Here is a 15,279-nt window from a genome sequence, read left to right as displayed (position 1 = left end):
TGTTTTGTAAATAATTTAACTTTAATAATTTAACTTTAAAATGTTCATTTTACCCTTACTCTCATTACTTTTTAGCTACAAAAATTTATATAACTTGCTGCACAGTACACAAGTTTAAGAAAATCTCTCATTTATTCATTCTTTCTTAAAATCCGTGTACAGTGTAACATGTCCATGCAAGAATTTCTTGTTCCTTTACGGAATACAAGTCTATATTGGTGCCCAAATGCAATTTTTTTAAAAAGGTGCCCAAATGTAACACCTTCTTTCATGTTACAAATTGTCACAACCCAAACTTTGATAGCCGTGATGGCAGCTACTCCCAACCTGATAGGTAAGCCAAATCAATTCTCAACCAATTCATTTAAGTTATTTATGCGGAAAGTAAAAGTGATAATAGAAAACTAACCCAAGTGAAGTCTTTTACTAAAAAACGAAGTGCAGAAATACAAATACCACCCAAGACTGGTGTAATGTGTACAAGAGCTATTAAGTATATACTAATACAAGTGTGGATCGACCAAATACACTGTCCGGAATGTAAGAGAGACAAAAATAAATAAAGGTAGAAAGGGACTGGCCTTGCAGATCATCTAGGCAGCTCACCACTAGATCTCCCTAATCAAGACTCGGACCACTTCGCGGAACCCACTCGTATTCAGAACAAAATCTGCACCACAAGAGTGCAGCAAGTGTAGTATGAGTATATGAAGCATGTGCACTAAGTATATCTCATAGACCGACAACTAAAGAAGTTGTGACGAAGTATTAGGAAAGTCTCTTTAACCTTACCAGTTACGTTAACTCCGAACTAGTGTTGTCAAAGGCGTGCTTAAAGCGCGCTTAAGCCCTGAAGCGAGGCTCAAAACATGTTGAGCGCTTCGCCTCGCTTTATTTGCGCTTCAGTGTCATCAACATGGCTCTAAGACATACTTTTCATTGATAATGAGCCTCTCTTGAAGAGGTGACACTAGATAATTGGTATTTCACTTTATCGTAATTTTTTACAATTTCGTTATCCATATTTTTGTTGTGCATGCTTATTATCATTAGTCTTGGACTATATATATATATATATATATATATATATATGTTTGTATGTTTTCACCATCTTTCTTTTTCATTAAAGCCCACACTTTATTTGCGCTTTGCGCTTAAAGCCCTAGCTGACCTTAGAGATTTTTTGCGCTTTTCGCTTTTAATAACACTGCTCCGAACCGAACCATTTACTAGGTAAAGAATGTAAAAGTACCAAGTAAGCCGTGTACTTAGAAAATCAGAGAATCAAATAAACAGTCAATCAGGTAATCAGATAACAAGTGAATAAAGAAATGCAATGCAATGCAATATGCTCTCGTATACACACAGAGCTCCACCGGACTGTACGGGAGATGTGACCCATGGGGGACCGCTAAATCCATATACCACCTGGAATACCAGATCTCCTAGTTCATATCGGGCAACCGACCTTAAGAGGCCAAAATATCATGCAACCGATCTCATGAGGCCAAAATATCCATCAACGGACCATTTAGGCCTAGTAACCATCACTTACCTTCAAATCCCGTTCTCTCAGATCATATAGAGCCAAATCAATGCACATGCATGATACAACATATAAAAGAGTGAATATCTCAGCAATCCAGACTTAATAGCCAACAAGTTGAAGTAAGTTCATCAGTAATCCAGACTTAATAGCCAACAAGTTGAAGTAAGTTCATCAACTTGTTTATCACAAGTACGAGATTTCTTTCAGTACTAAATACAATTAAATAGTTAAGTATAAGAAAGTAGCACAAAAAAGCTAATGCCCACATGCTTTGGCATTTTTGGGTCACGACCCTCAACTACATAGGACACTATCACTCATATCATAGCACCGGTACTCGTACCAATGCTTGTCATATCATGGATACGAGACCCCCTGTGACGCCCTTACCCCTTATTAATAAACTTATTTTTATTATCTTTATTGAAAACGTCCTTCAAACGAAGTCTAGAAATCTTAACATACCTCAAAAAGCCGAACAAACCAAGAAAATCGCCTTTCCTTTCAGGAGTACCTCCGAACACTCCAAGACTATCAAATACATAATCTACATGAGTATACGAGTCCGTAGACATCCATATTGCTATGGTGTTAACTCGGGTCCAAAAAGTCACCCTAAAAGCAAATGTCGAGCTCTGAAGGTCAAAAATTTAATTTCGTCACAGAATCAAGTTACCCATAGGTCCTAAATCTAAAATAATCATTCAATTTCTTCCATGAATCGCTCAAATCAAGGATTTACCATTTCTCAACTTTTGGGCTTAAAACACGGATAAAAATGATAACCAAAGGAAATAATCATGAGGATTCACCAAAATAAAGGTTAAATACTTACCGCCTTTCCAAAACGAGAAGAATGCTGTGAAAATCACCCAACTTCGAGCTCTAGAACTCCAAATATGCTAAAAAAAATGAAATCCGATCTGTCCATTCAACACACCGTTTGAACAATTTTCTTCATCGCTATCGCAAACACCCATCACGATCGCGAAGAGTAAACTTTGCGTTGAAATTTTTGAACATGTGTCTAGTAACAGGTTGGTGAGTATCAGATAGTAAAAAAAAAACAAATTTAAGCAGGATTTAGTTTTTAATATATTTGACAGCATAAAATTTATACTAAATATGGTTTCTGCAAAATTGGAAAAAATAAAAATGTGTTTCTATGAATCAATGCAATGGCTAAAATCATACACTTATCACCATTTAATATTCAATATATATTTGTATTCTTAAAAGTTAACCGTTAAATGGATTGTTTTTTTATGCATATTCAAATATTGTCAAAATTAATATTTCAAAATTCTTAGCCACTATAATTAATTAAAATTTGATATCTTTTATTTAAAATGCTCGCTTGTTTCAATCTTTAATTTTGTACATCCATAACATTTTTTAAAGAGATTGTATTATTATTATTATTATTATTATTATTATTATTATTATTATTATTATTATTATTATTATTTTTTACTTTCTTGATGACTAAATTTGTTAAGCAATCACATTTGTTGTTACTTACGATCATTTTTTTATAAAATTAGTAAGCAATCACATTTGGTGTTACTCTAGTCTGTGTGATCATTTTTTATGATATTACTTAAAATCTTCAACTAAATTATTCCCCTAATACTAAAGTTGGACTCGAAAAAAATTGGTCAGCATAAAATCAGAGCCATAAACTTCACATATTTCAATCTAACTTGGTATCTCGTCTGTCCTCATTTAATTTCATGTCAAAATTGCTAATGGTGACTACTAAGAATCCTTTAATTCAAACTATTAATTTTTTTACAGAATCTAAATTTCCCCCTATAAATAGGAGCTAATCCTGGGCAAAGGAACATACCATTACAACAAAGCCATTTGATCCCATATCCAAACAAACACATTTCTCCTCCTTTTCCTCCTCGTTAGCCGTGATTGGAAAGAAAGTGAAGCTTGCTTTGAAAAATGCTCAAGAACTCAGCACCTTTGTGATGTTGATATTGCTACTATGGTTTATAGTGCTTACCACAATGAACCTGAGGTATTTCCAATCTTGGTGTTATTATCAATACATTTACAAAGTTTAGGGGGTTGTCGGAGTTGGAGCAATCAAAAAACATGGTGACAGTAGAAGCGTTTACGAAGCAGAGGATTAAGGAGTTGGAGCAACAATTGCGGAAGGTAAAGAAGGAGAATAGTGTGAAGGAGTTAATAAACAAGATGCATGAAGAACAATAACTCCTTCACCGTATTCTCCTTCCGCAGTTGTTCCTCCAACTTCTTAATCCTTTGCTTGGTGAACTCTTCTAGTGTCACCATGTTTTTTGATTGTTCCAACTCCGAAGCACGCTAAACTTTGTAAAAGAATTGATAACAACATCATGATTTGGAAATACCTCTGGTTTGTTGTGCTGAGCACTATAAACGACGGTAGCAATATGTATATCACAAAGGGTGCTTAGTTCTTGAGCTTTTTTTCAAGAACTCTTTCCGTCTTTTCTTGTACAAGGCTTTCCTCTCAGTGATACTTCCAATCAAGGCTTAAGTCATCGTTGACCCCTTAAAGTTATCCACATAATTCACTTAGACACCTCAAACCAGACTTGTACCTATTGAAGTGTCCGTCTATCGTCTGTTTTTTTCTCAAAGCATGTTGTTTCATTCACTTATTAAATCTATGATCAATCTTTGTTTTATGTTTACTAGATACTTTAATAGTTATTTTTGCCTTTATAGCTGTTGTTGTTAGTGTGTTTCCAAAAACGATCTTTTTGCTTCAAAAAGTCTAAAAAATAGTATATAGATATATTGGTTAAATTCTAGTTACGAACTTTATACTGTAGACGAATAATAATGCATCGATCTAAAATTGATAATGAATTAAAACAATAAAGAAGATTCATTACTCTGTTGGCTTTATTTATGTAAGAAGTGCAAGTGGTCTGTTTTATGTTAATTGTGATCTAGAATTGGTTTCTGCACTCCAAAACTAAAAATCGTATCCAGACATTTATGTTTTACTATCTTTTTTTTCTCTTTTATTCTCCTTTCGAGAAGTTGAGAAATTCATTCCACTTACGATGTCTGTTGGAAGAAATTAATGTATCCCTGCATCAGAAATATGCTTTTCTTGTTTACTTAGCATTTGAAAGGCACAAATATTTAAAAAAAAAAAAAAAAAAAAAAAAAAAAGCCAAAAAGGGGGTGGAGGAAAGATGATAAAACGTTAGTAAGTGAAATCTGAACCATAACAATTAATAATAGTCCAAATTTGGTGGAAATTAAACATAAATATATAGATACTCTAAGATTACCTAGGCATGTCGGCCAAGGCTATAAAGTCGTTGAATACATCAATATAGCGTGTGTGGGGCCAGGAACATCTAAGGGCATCACAAACATGTTATTGCCTCAAACTTCCGCTGCCTAAAAGGCTGTATTCCCTCTATATGTACCTTATTGTAACTTGGAATAGAGGAAGTAGTTCAACATGACTCTTTTACAATTTAAATAGAAGAAAAATGTCCCTACAAAGATCTCTTGTATTTTCTTTTTAGATATCTTACGTGTAAAAATAAAGATCTTTTAAAAGGTCTGACATAAACTTTTAAAGATGTAATGGCCACACAACCAATTGACTTAATCAAATGACTCTTTCTCCAGTTTCTTATACTTTCTACTTTGCCATTATGGAGTCATGGACAGAGAAAACCAAGAACTTTTGGTTCTCAATTCTCCTACAAGATTTATATATACATTCTAAGATGTACTCATTAATATCCCGAAGTAGATCTACTCCAAAAAGTTTGATGCTTTAAAGTTATAATTATGATCAACCGAAGAAAATGCACTTTCATTTCACTTGTGTGGATTTATTGATCTATTTCCATCAAATATATCATTTAAATAGTTTCTGTAAGGCTCGATCTCTATCAAAATATTCCTAGGGTTGCAAGAAAAGTGAAATTTTTGGTAGTTATTCTCTTTTATTTTAGGACCGCGGGCCGCTCGCCGCTCTTGCAGTGCTAGAGGAATTCAACAATTAGATATTAGAGTAAGGGAGTTCCAAAAAAAACATATAATCACACCTAAATTAAATCACAATTACAGTTTGTCATATTTGATAATGCAATATAGATCTCATGAATTATCAGAGAGTTTTAGAAGTATTATGACCAAATTAAAAAATAAATAAATTAGATCGGTCTTTATTGGTCATTGAAGCGACTTTGATTGTCCCTTTGAGACATCCGATAAACATTGGAACGATATAGAGAAGATCAGCATGGCTCCTGCAAAAGGATGACACACGTAAATCGAGAAATGGTTCACATTTAAAAAAAAAAAAAAAAAGAACAGTAACTTCGACTATAATTCTCTCTACCTTTTCCCAACCAATACAGTAAAAGAGCGAATAGTAACGAAAGACAGACAAGATCCTCACAAAATACCATTCCACGTATGTATCATATCATAGCGCACTTAGTACTTATAGCACATATCTAGAGATTATTAGATAAATAGGAAAACATAATTTAAGAAGAAAGAATTTTTCATGAAAAGTAGTTGTCCTTGAAAAAATACTGCTCGTATATTCTTTAGAGGGTTACAAGCAATTTTCTTCGGGATTCAACCAAGTCTCAGTATACTGCAAACTAACTACGCTACTTCAGTTGAATCCTTATATATATATAGAACTTAGAGAAAACTTTTCAGAGTAGTCATTTCCTTTCACGAATAGATATGTCTGTTCAATTTAAGACCTCCAAATATTACAAACTAACTCAACAATCCTCCACTAGTTTGTAATATATCTCATAATATCATGCATACCAGAAAGTATCTTGCATATGTTTGAACTTTCATTAGAGTAAATACATTAGTATATATACTTTAACGTCTGACGAAGTTGATGGTATCCTAAGATTTGAACCACAATTCATAATGTCCAACTGAAAGTATCATACACATAATATCATTTAGAAGCTAAGTAACTCATTATTTTGCTCTTAACACTTTTATGGTCATGCGTTCAATCCTGATTTCGTGAATATTTACATGACCCAACCCTTCAGATCTGATTTGAAGCGGCGCCGTGTCGCTCCCAAATACACACGCAAGTATACGTGGTCGCTAAATGATATAGGATTGAAGTCCCAATATCGTACCCACAGAGACTTATATGATTGACCGTCTAATTCGAATTCAACGTGTAACTATTCAACGGAGTAAAAAAATGTTGAGTTTATTGTAACTAAAGTATGACGGAAAGAAAGCAGCCATAATGACTTGGATTTTAAGAGAGTTTTATCTGATGAGAGACGGATCCAGGGTTATGGCAATTGACAATCCAATTGAGCATTTTAATCGCTCTAACTATTAATTTCCTGGGTTACTAGTTGGCGGGTTAATATTTACTTTATGAGTATCCCTCGGATTGCTCACAAGTCTATTTAAACTACTCTAATGCCTATATCTCTATTGTCATAAAAAAATAGTGAGAACACATTTAAATCTCCGTATTCAACTAAGCGAGGCTAAGGGTATATCTCTATCCTCAATAGTGAAAAAATCACCCTCAAGAGAATCACGAACAAGCTCTACTTGTTCTTATCACGCAGGCAAATCCCTTTCTCAAGTCCAATTAACGCGCCACAGATAGGGTTCAACTATGAGTCAGATAATTAAACAATTAACCCAAGAATAAATAAGCAACCCAATAATGGAAATTCAATAGCTAGAAACGATTCTCTAACTACAACTGCCATGTCAATACCACAATCCCCGAACAAGGGATTCTAGCCGCTCATGTTCAAAACAAACATCATGAGTATGTTAAGAATCATAAACTAAACTTGAAAGGTATTAATTGAAGTTAAATTGGTGAATCAATGTCTCCGCAGCTTATTTTCTCCAAGAATGTCCAAGCCGCCATTTCGACGTCACAATAACCTATTTATATGGTAGGGTAATGTCTAAGGTGTTTAAAACCAATTCCCAAGCGAAGTAAACTCGAAACTTTAAGGGGATTAGGTTTAGCTATCGTTAATATTCCAGACTAGGATTTATGTTTCCTAGTTTCATAAGGATTAGACTTTCTTTTGTTGTAATAAGACTCCCTATTTAAAGGGGGATTTGGGGAATAAAACAAGCGTATGTTAACCAAAAAAAAGAGATCGGAGTTCTCTCTTCCATTGAACTCTGAGGTTTCAGCTTCCCTTGAACGAGCTGAATTTATATTCTAAATAGGTCGATCTAGGAATTCGAACAAAGGTAAGGAAAGTCGAAGTTAATTGATTTAGATTTTCATGTTCATCGTCTTGTGACTCGATCCTTCTCTAAAAGTCTAAACAAATTAGTTACTATGTCCTTCTTACTGCAGACATTTATTAATGCCAGGAAGAACAAATTCAACCTCTTTTTTTAACAATTTGCACTACGGAGTTTGTATTATGCCCCTGTTATTTTAAGCATTTAACAACTTTGTAACTCCTGACGTAACAGTATGCAGTATATTGAAATCAAAGCTCTATAAAAGAAGCCTCGTGCTTTAGCAACACAAAGTAACTTGTTATTACCGTTGAACTTGTTAAAGTGTATATTAATTCAAAGTTGGGTTCCATAGTTCTTTTTGTTGCTTGATTAGTTTTCTTGTAGCTGGATTGTTATTAACAACTACTGCAATCATATTAATGAACTTGTATGTTTGATTGCATTGAGCAAATGTCAGTTAGTCTTGATATAGTAAGCTTGCCAAGGTCATCTTTTTCCTATGTCAAGTGTTGGTGGTTTATTTCAATCTCAAAGTGTTGGTGGTTATGTGTTTGCCCTTGCGTCTTACTACAGATAATGACTATAATATGGTAATTACAGGATTTCATCCGTGATATCAAAGATGGGATTTTTATTCTTCGAGCAGGGATTTTCCAAGTTGTTGGTGCCTGTTTGTATTTCAATAAGCATTTGTTGTAGTGCTTCTGGTTTTGTATGTCAGGTACTTCTTGTGATCAGCATTATTTATTTCTGCTATTAGCACTTACCAGTAATACTGATATTGCAACTCCAAACATAGCATAATCACGATCAAATATTTTCTTCCCTTGTCTGGTTTTGGTCGATATCATGGCAAAGATAGATGAGATGAGGCCATGAAACCACTATAATCCAACTTATTGTATTTTTTCCCTTCAAGAGAACTATATTTATCCTTTCTGTCTTATGAACAGTTTTCGTTAAGTACTTCTATTCTTCCAAACAGACACGTGGCTTGAAGCATGGAAGGGCAATTGTAGTGTCCACATGTGCAGCTGTTGCATCAATTGTAACTGGTGTATTTGCTGGTATGTTTGCTTTGGGTGAACGGCTGCCTTCAGGGCCAACATCTCGTCTCTGGCTTTTGCTTGGATGGTATGCATGACATGTTGCTTTTCTTTGCCTTTTCCCCCATTTGCCTTTTGACCTGTTACCATCTATTTTTCTTGTCAAACTTCTTTGTTACAAGAGAGGCATGCTCTCTATGTCTTTATCTCCTTTTTCCATAAGAAACAGTTTTTTAACTGAAATACATAAGTCGAGATAAATACGAAGATTCATTAGTTCCTGCTGAAATCTTTACGGGAGTCTTTCTTCCCTTCGCTACTTAAATGACAGGTGGTTTCAAAACTTTTGTGATCCTTTCTTTATGGGCCGACGGTCTTTCGGAAACAGCCTCCCTACCTGCTTAGGTATAAGGTCTGCGTACACTCTACCCTCCCCAGACCCCACTTGTGGGATTACACTGGGTATGTTGTTGTTGTGTAGTAGTACCTCCATTTCAAAATTGAATATCTTATTACACCCAAGGGTGTGTCCAAAGTGGTCAATGAAGTAGGTTGAAGCAAAAATATTTAGGTGGTTTTTCCCATCTGTCCAAGCCTTGTTGGACAGGGTTACCCGGTACCTGTGCCAGTAGGAGGTAGTGGTGACCCGTGTAATTATTCGAGGTGCATGGAAGCTGGGTCTAACACAACGGTTATTAAAAAGTAGAAAAATAGAATGGCTTGCTTTCACCTTACACGTTTATTAAAAGGAGAGTTTAAGACAAATGTTGAAAACATGTACTCCCTCCGTTTCAATTTATGTGAAGGTGTTTGACTGGACACGGAGTTTAAGAATGAGAGTAAGACTTTTGAAAGTTGTGGTCTAAAATAAACCATAGATATTGTATGGCTATAGATCATCCCATTACGGATAAAAATGAGAAGGTTTAAGTTAAATTGTTACTAAATATAGAAAGGTATCATTCTTTCTGTGACTGACTAAACATGAATGGGTGTCGAGCATCGTTTAGGCCTCATTTGGTATCATTAAGATTAAGACGCCTGAATCTGAATGAACATTTGAATGATTAAGATGTTGTCTCTCGATCTGAACACTGAATAATTAAGACTATTTGTTTTTCAACAGCTGAAAGTGCATAATGTACTTATTTAAACATAATAAATATACAATTCAAATAATAAAGTACCTAATATTAAAAAATAAATACAAATTTAATTAAATACAAATATTATTTAATAAAAAAATGAAGCATTTATGTCCGCTAGTAATGATAGAGATCCTTTGTTGTGGTGGTGGGTGGGGCAGGTGCGTGGTGGTGGATGGGTTGCGGGGGGTTAGTAGGTGGTGGTGGTGCGGAGGGTCTGGGAGTAGGGTGGGGGTGGGTGGTGGTGAGCGGGGTAGGCGGGGGTAAGGTAGGTGGGTGATGGGGGTAGGGTGGGGGTAGTGAATGGGGTGGGGGTTGGGTGGTGGTAGTGGGTGGGTATAAGTGGGGGTGGGGGATTTGGGTGGTGTTAGTAGTTGTGGTGAGTAGGGAAGGGGGTGGGTGAGGGGGTTGCTATAGGGGGTGGGGTAGTAGAGGGTTGGGGTGGGTTTGTGGGAGTGGAAGGTGAGCAGGGTGGTTGGGGGTGGCAAATGGGGTGGGGGTTAGGAGGTGGGGGTGGGGGGTTTGGGTGGTGTTCGTGGTTGTGGTGAGTGGGGGGAGGGGGTGGGTGAGGGGATTGGTATTGGGGGTGGGTAGTGGATGGTTAGGGTGGAGCAGGTGGTAAAAGTTATCCATACGAAATACCTGTTGGTGACAAGCAAGAGTAATGTATACAAACTTTCGCTCTCCATGCTCCCGGCGCACGGTAAGTAACCCTGACCGGTGGTCGTAAAACATGGCGAGAGAGGGCAAACAAACTGGAAAATGAGGGCGACGCCGACCTAAGAATGATCCATCGAATACCGGAGGCAAGAAGAAATGAAAAACCAAAATTTTGGGGGACTTAGTTGACAAAGGAGCCGCTAGTACTGTGACTTCTCTGACATAAGATCTAGTGGTGATGGAACCTGGAATCACTCTGAACTCTCAAAGCCCAATTCAACAACTGAGCACTCCTGGGGAGGAGGTAAATGCGGCGTCGTCGAGCACGGGTGTGTAGAAGAGATTGGTACTAACCCCAGCGGTCCGTGTGGATCCCACCCAAACTGATAGTATCCGTTGGATAGCGTAATTCCCAATAGAGAGGCTGTAGCTGCTAGGGTGGATCCAACAGAACCGGATAGCGTAATTCCCAATATTGCACTGAGATTTCATTTATTGCACCCGATGACATTTTAGGCGAGTCCGAGTAACTTAGGAATCAGATTTGTCAACAACACCTAATGGCTTAAGGTCTGAACCATTAAGATTCAGACCCACGTTAAGTGCAAATAAAAGAGGCCTTAGTGTCCTGAGACATGTCAACCTAATATTACCTTTAAATCCTTTAAAGTTGTAATGAGAAAGCATTTGAACAGTAAATTCGGGTCATCTGTAACTTGCACAAAGTTTGTTTTTGAGTTGTTTCCTTAGAAACTGGATATTGTTCTATTGTTCGGAATGTCCATAAAGGAAAGCTGGGATTATTCGTTTTTCATTTTTATTTGCATAGCACAATATCCCAAGTACAATCAGATTAGCCATTGATAGATGTCTTAAACGCAAGTACGCACAGGATTCTTTTTTTTTTTTTTGCCATTTGAAAACAAGTACACATCAGTTCTCGATGTCAAATTTAGAGTGTCACTGCTTTGTATTCGTGGTTTATCTGAAAGCATGGCTCTGATTTAAATGACTTGGTCATCTTCCTGGATTCCTACATTTATAAGGGAACTGGAAGTCTTTTTTTGGTGTGCATAAATGTGCATTCTCAGTGCAATAAATGAAATTTCATTTACCTATCCAAAAGAAATACTGTACATGTTGAGATCTTTCTGTACAGGCTGTGCATCATTCTTGGTGTGATTCTGCTGGTAGCTTCAACACGGCTGGTGCGAAGCCTTCCACGGTCTTGGCGACGTGTTCTAAGAAGTGGGGTTGACAAAAACATGGGTCTCAGGCAATCTGTGCCAACACGGAGTAGAGATACTAGTCCTAGCGCTGTTATCCAGGCGTCAACTTTACATCATTTGATAGCAACTCCCTCTAAAGCTAAGGCTTGAACTGTGTCATTGCAATTAAAATGATAACTCAAGGGTTGGACTTTGCTCAAGGTTCTTGTAAATGTAACTTGAGGGCTGTTGTTAGTAATCACATTGTATCTGGTGTGTACAGTACAGTTTTCAGCCTAGTGCAGGTTGTTTGAGGCTGAGGATTCATTCCATTTATACAAGAGAGTCTAGCACTTAATACTGTTATAATCCTTCTATATCTTTTTAGACTCACCCGGACCCCATTCTTGACGCACATCGTGTGTTTTTTTCGTAAACATGGTGTCTACAGATGGATATTGTTTTATAACTAATTGATATGATTGTCTCTGTTTTAAGAGAGTGTTTGGCTAAGCTTATAAGCTAGTAAAGTTAACCTGTATCACCTTTTCTCTTACTTATGCGTTTGGTAACACCCAAAATGCTTATGAGCCAAAATTAGCGAAAAACCATAAGTTAGCCACCCTCAACTTGTGGCTTTTTAGCTTATAAATAGTTTTGGTTTGAATAATTTTTTTACTATTGTATCCTTAACTTTTTCTTTTTCTTTTTCTAACTCTCAGAAAACCTGACGGTGGACTTTATCTTCACTTCATGTCCAATTGTCCATCATTCCTAATTTTCTTTACAAAGAAGCTTTTAAATTTATAATTTTCTTTAGTATTTTGAAAGGTACTCATTTTAATAAAAGAACCGTTTATTAACACTTTTCTAGCAAACGCAATAATTGTTTAGTGGAGTACTTTTTTAAGTGTCTTACTTTTCTTTTTGGTCTATTTCAAAAAGAGTATCTCTTTCTATATTTAATAAGTTAGCCAATTCAAGTATCCTACATAGGAAGTTTAAAACCACAATTCAAAGGACATTTTAGTACATTGCACACATTTTTAATTTAGGACCATAAGATTTAAAAAACAACAACAAACAATAACAACATACCAGTGTAATCCCACAAGTGGGATCTGGGAGGTAGAGTATACGCAGACATTACCTCTACCTTGGTAGGTAGAGAGGCTGTTTTTGATGGACCTTCGGCTCAAGTAAAGTTTAAATACGGCAATACAGAAACATAAGTAGCAATAATCAGGACAGTACGAAAACTATAGAAGCGACAATGACCCTTCGTTAAGTTCAGTGACATATTTGAGCATTTTTCCCCATTCCTATATAATCTCCATCCTTTTTAATGTTATGTAACAAGGTGATAAGGACAAGTTTGTCCCTAACAACATTATTATTTTACATGGAAAAACTATACTCTTTTATTTAATTGGATTATAAATCTAACCTTATTCTACAGTGTTCACAATTTTCACTTACTTTATGGCTCTTTAAATTTAAAAAACACATTCATTTTGTTTAAATTTTTGCCGGTAATTTCGCCTGAATTTCGGTGGTCATGGTGACGGTAATGGTGACAATGGTGGTGGAGGGAAGGACATGCTAGTTGTGAAAGAACAAATAGAGTGGAGGGTAAAATGGGTTGAGGCGTTGGGGTGGCACGCCACGGGGCATCTACCTCATCAAATGTCAGTGCCACAAATGATTGAGTGTCCACCTTGGACAATCTTAATGGAGGAGGGATACATTTGAACCAATAGTATAAGTGAGGGAATATTTAAACTAATAGTATAACAAACGGTGAATTTGATCTTTTTCTCATAGTAGACGGGCATACACGAACTTTTCCGTTTTACAATTTTGTTCTTTCCTTTGTTTTTTTTTTCTCTTCCAGTGGCCACAAGCCCACAAAGTTAGAGGTTAGTATAAAGTGGAAATAACGTGGGATGGCCACCATGTGTTCGGTATTTAGTGTTTACCCAACATTTTAAATGTTGAGCAAAAATAAATAGCTTTATTTCTAATATATGTTAAAGACCATTTTGCCCTTTGTTCTTCATCTCCTCCGGACCTGAAACTTATTTGCTTCCTATGAGCTTTGTGGTGATGAGGTGGACTTCACATTATAGTGTTGCTGCCCAGAAATTCTAATGCATATCTCTCTGCTATTTCCCAATTTGCAGACTTTAAGGAGAAAAAAGAAGACAGATAATGTGCTTATGCCCCTATCACTCCATGGTGATGATTAATCCTACTCAAAACCTCTCTAAACAATATTTGTAGAAATAGGTTTTAGCTATGTGGTCTTTTGATGATGCAAAAACAATGCAAATTAGTTAGGACTCTTCTATGTTTTGTTTCAAAAGAAATGCAAGGATTCAACTATTGTCCTGAAGCTCAATTGTAGAAGTCCGATCATTGATGATTGTCTTCTGAAGTTTAGTTTTATAAAGATTGATCTTCAGGACACACAATATCCTCATGTTCAAAATACAACAACTAAATTTCAAGACTGTGACCTGAAGGTCAAATTACTCCAAGTAAAAGTCATAATATAGTATCCTAAAGTTGGAACCACTATAAGTGAACTTCAGGACACAATATCCTGAATTTCAAAATAGAGAAAAGACATCATTTAACCCTGAATTGCGCATGAAAATGGGTTTGAAGCCCAAAACTAAACTTAACATTTATTTATTTACCCCCTTAACAACTTACGATTTAATTATCTTCCTCCTCTGGTATTGGCCCAGACTGCAGGCGCGTGTTCAACGGCCACACACCGCGCGTTAATTAATTTTTGTTAACGTTTTTTTTTTTTTTTTTAATACAAAACGGCGGGAACGATTATAATTCGTTCCCTTTTTAATCCCAACCCGACCCACCACCCTTTAGAACCCTAAGTTCAACTTCATCTTCATCTTCATCACCTTCAATCGGCCCATTTTTTTTCCCCCGTTCATGAAATTCCTCTTCTCACACCATTGCTCCTTCATATATGTATTCTTCCTCCACGAAATTTCTCCATCAAATTTCTCCTCCAAATTCATCCATAATCGCTCTGTGTTCTAATTCGAAAATTTTGTGGGTTCGTAAATGTCTCAAGGTAGTATGTTCGTCTCACGTAAAATGTAATTGTGGCACCATTGCAAAACACCTCACTTCATCGACTCCTAGTAATCCCGGACGGAAATTCTACAAATGTCAAGGCCTAAGGGCAATTCTTGTGGATTTTGGGAATGGGAAGATGAATTGTTTCTGAGATGCAGTGGAATAATGTTCAAAGTTTGACGTCGTTGTTAGATGCGGTCAAGATCGAAAGGGACAAATTGCAGAAGAATTAATTGCCATTGAGGCTAGACATCTAAATGAAGTTAACAAAATGAAGGAGGAATTAATTGGCTTGAAGA

The 15,279-nt window shown here is 36.3% G+C and overlaps 1 protein-coding gene and 1 non-coding gene across 3 annotated transcripts in view; both read left to right on the top strand.

Moving 5' to 3' along the window:
• The window catches only part of LOC132046012 (probable magnesium transporter NIPA9), a 29,141-nt gene extending 16,731 nt beyond the window's left edge, over positions 1 to 12,410 (top strand). For both annotated transcript variants that reach the window (XM_059436564.1, XM_059436565.1), the window contains exons 7-9: positions 8,411 to 8,531; positions 8,796 to 8,944; positions 11,821 to 12,410. In XM_059436564.1, coding sequence (XP_059292547.1) covers positions 8,411 to 8,531; positions 8,796 to 8,944; positions 11,821 to 12,040 — 490 coding nt within the window. In that variant the 3' untranslated portion in view covers positions 12,041 to 12,410. The remainder of the gene's footprint in view (positions 1 to 8,410; positions 8,532 to 8,795; positions 8,945 to 11,820) is intronic.
• On the top strand, positions 5,772 to 5,875 carry LOC132046013 (U6 spliceosomal RNA). The gene has a single exon (XR_009412581.1). It is a non-coding gene; the product is annotated as a U6 spliceosomal RNA (small nuclear RNA).
• Positions 12,411 to 15,279: the final 2,869 nt, after the last annotated feature.

Source organism: Lycium ferocissimum, unplaced genomic scaffold (genome assembly GCF_029784015.1).
Source record: "Lycium ferocissimum isolate CSIRO_LF1 unplaced genomic scaffold, AGI_CSIRO_Lferr_CH_V1 ctg8995, whole genome shotgun sequence".
Classification (NCBI taxonomy): domain Eukaryota; kingdom Viridiplantae; phylum Streptophyta; class Magnoliopsida; order Solanales; family Solanaceae; genus Lycium; species Lycium ferocissimum.
This window is presented reverse-complemented; position numbering and strand designations above follow the sequence as displayed.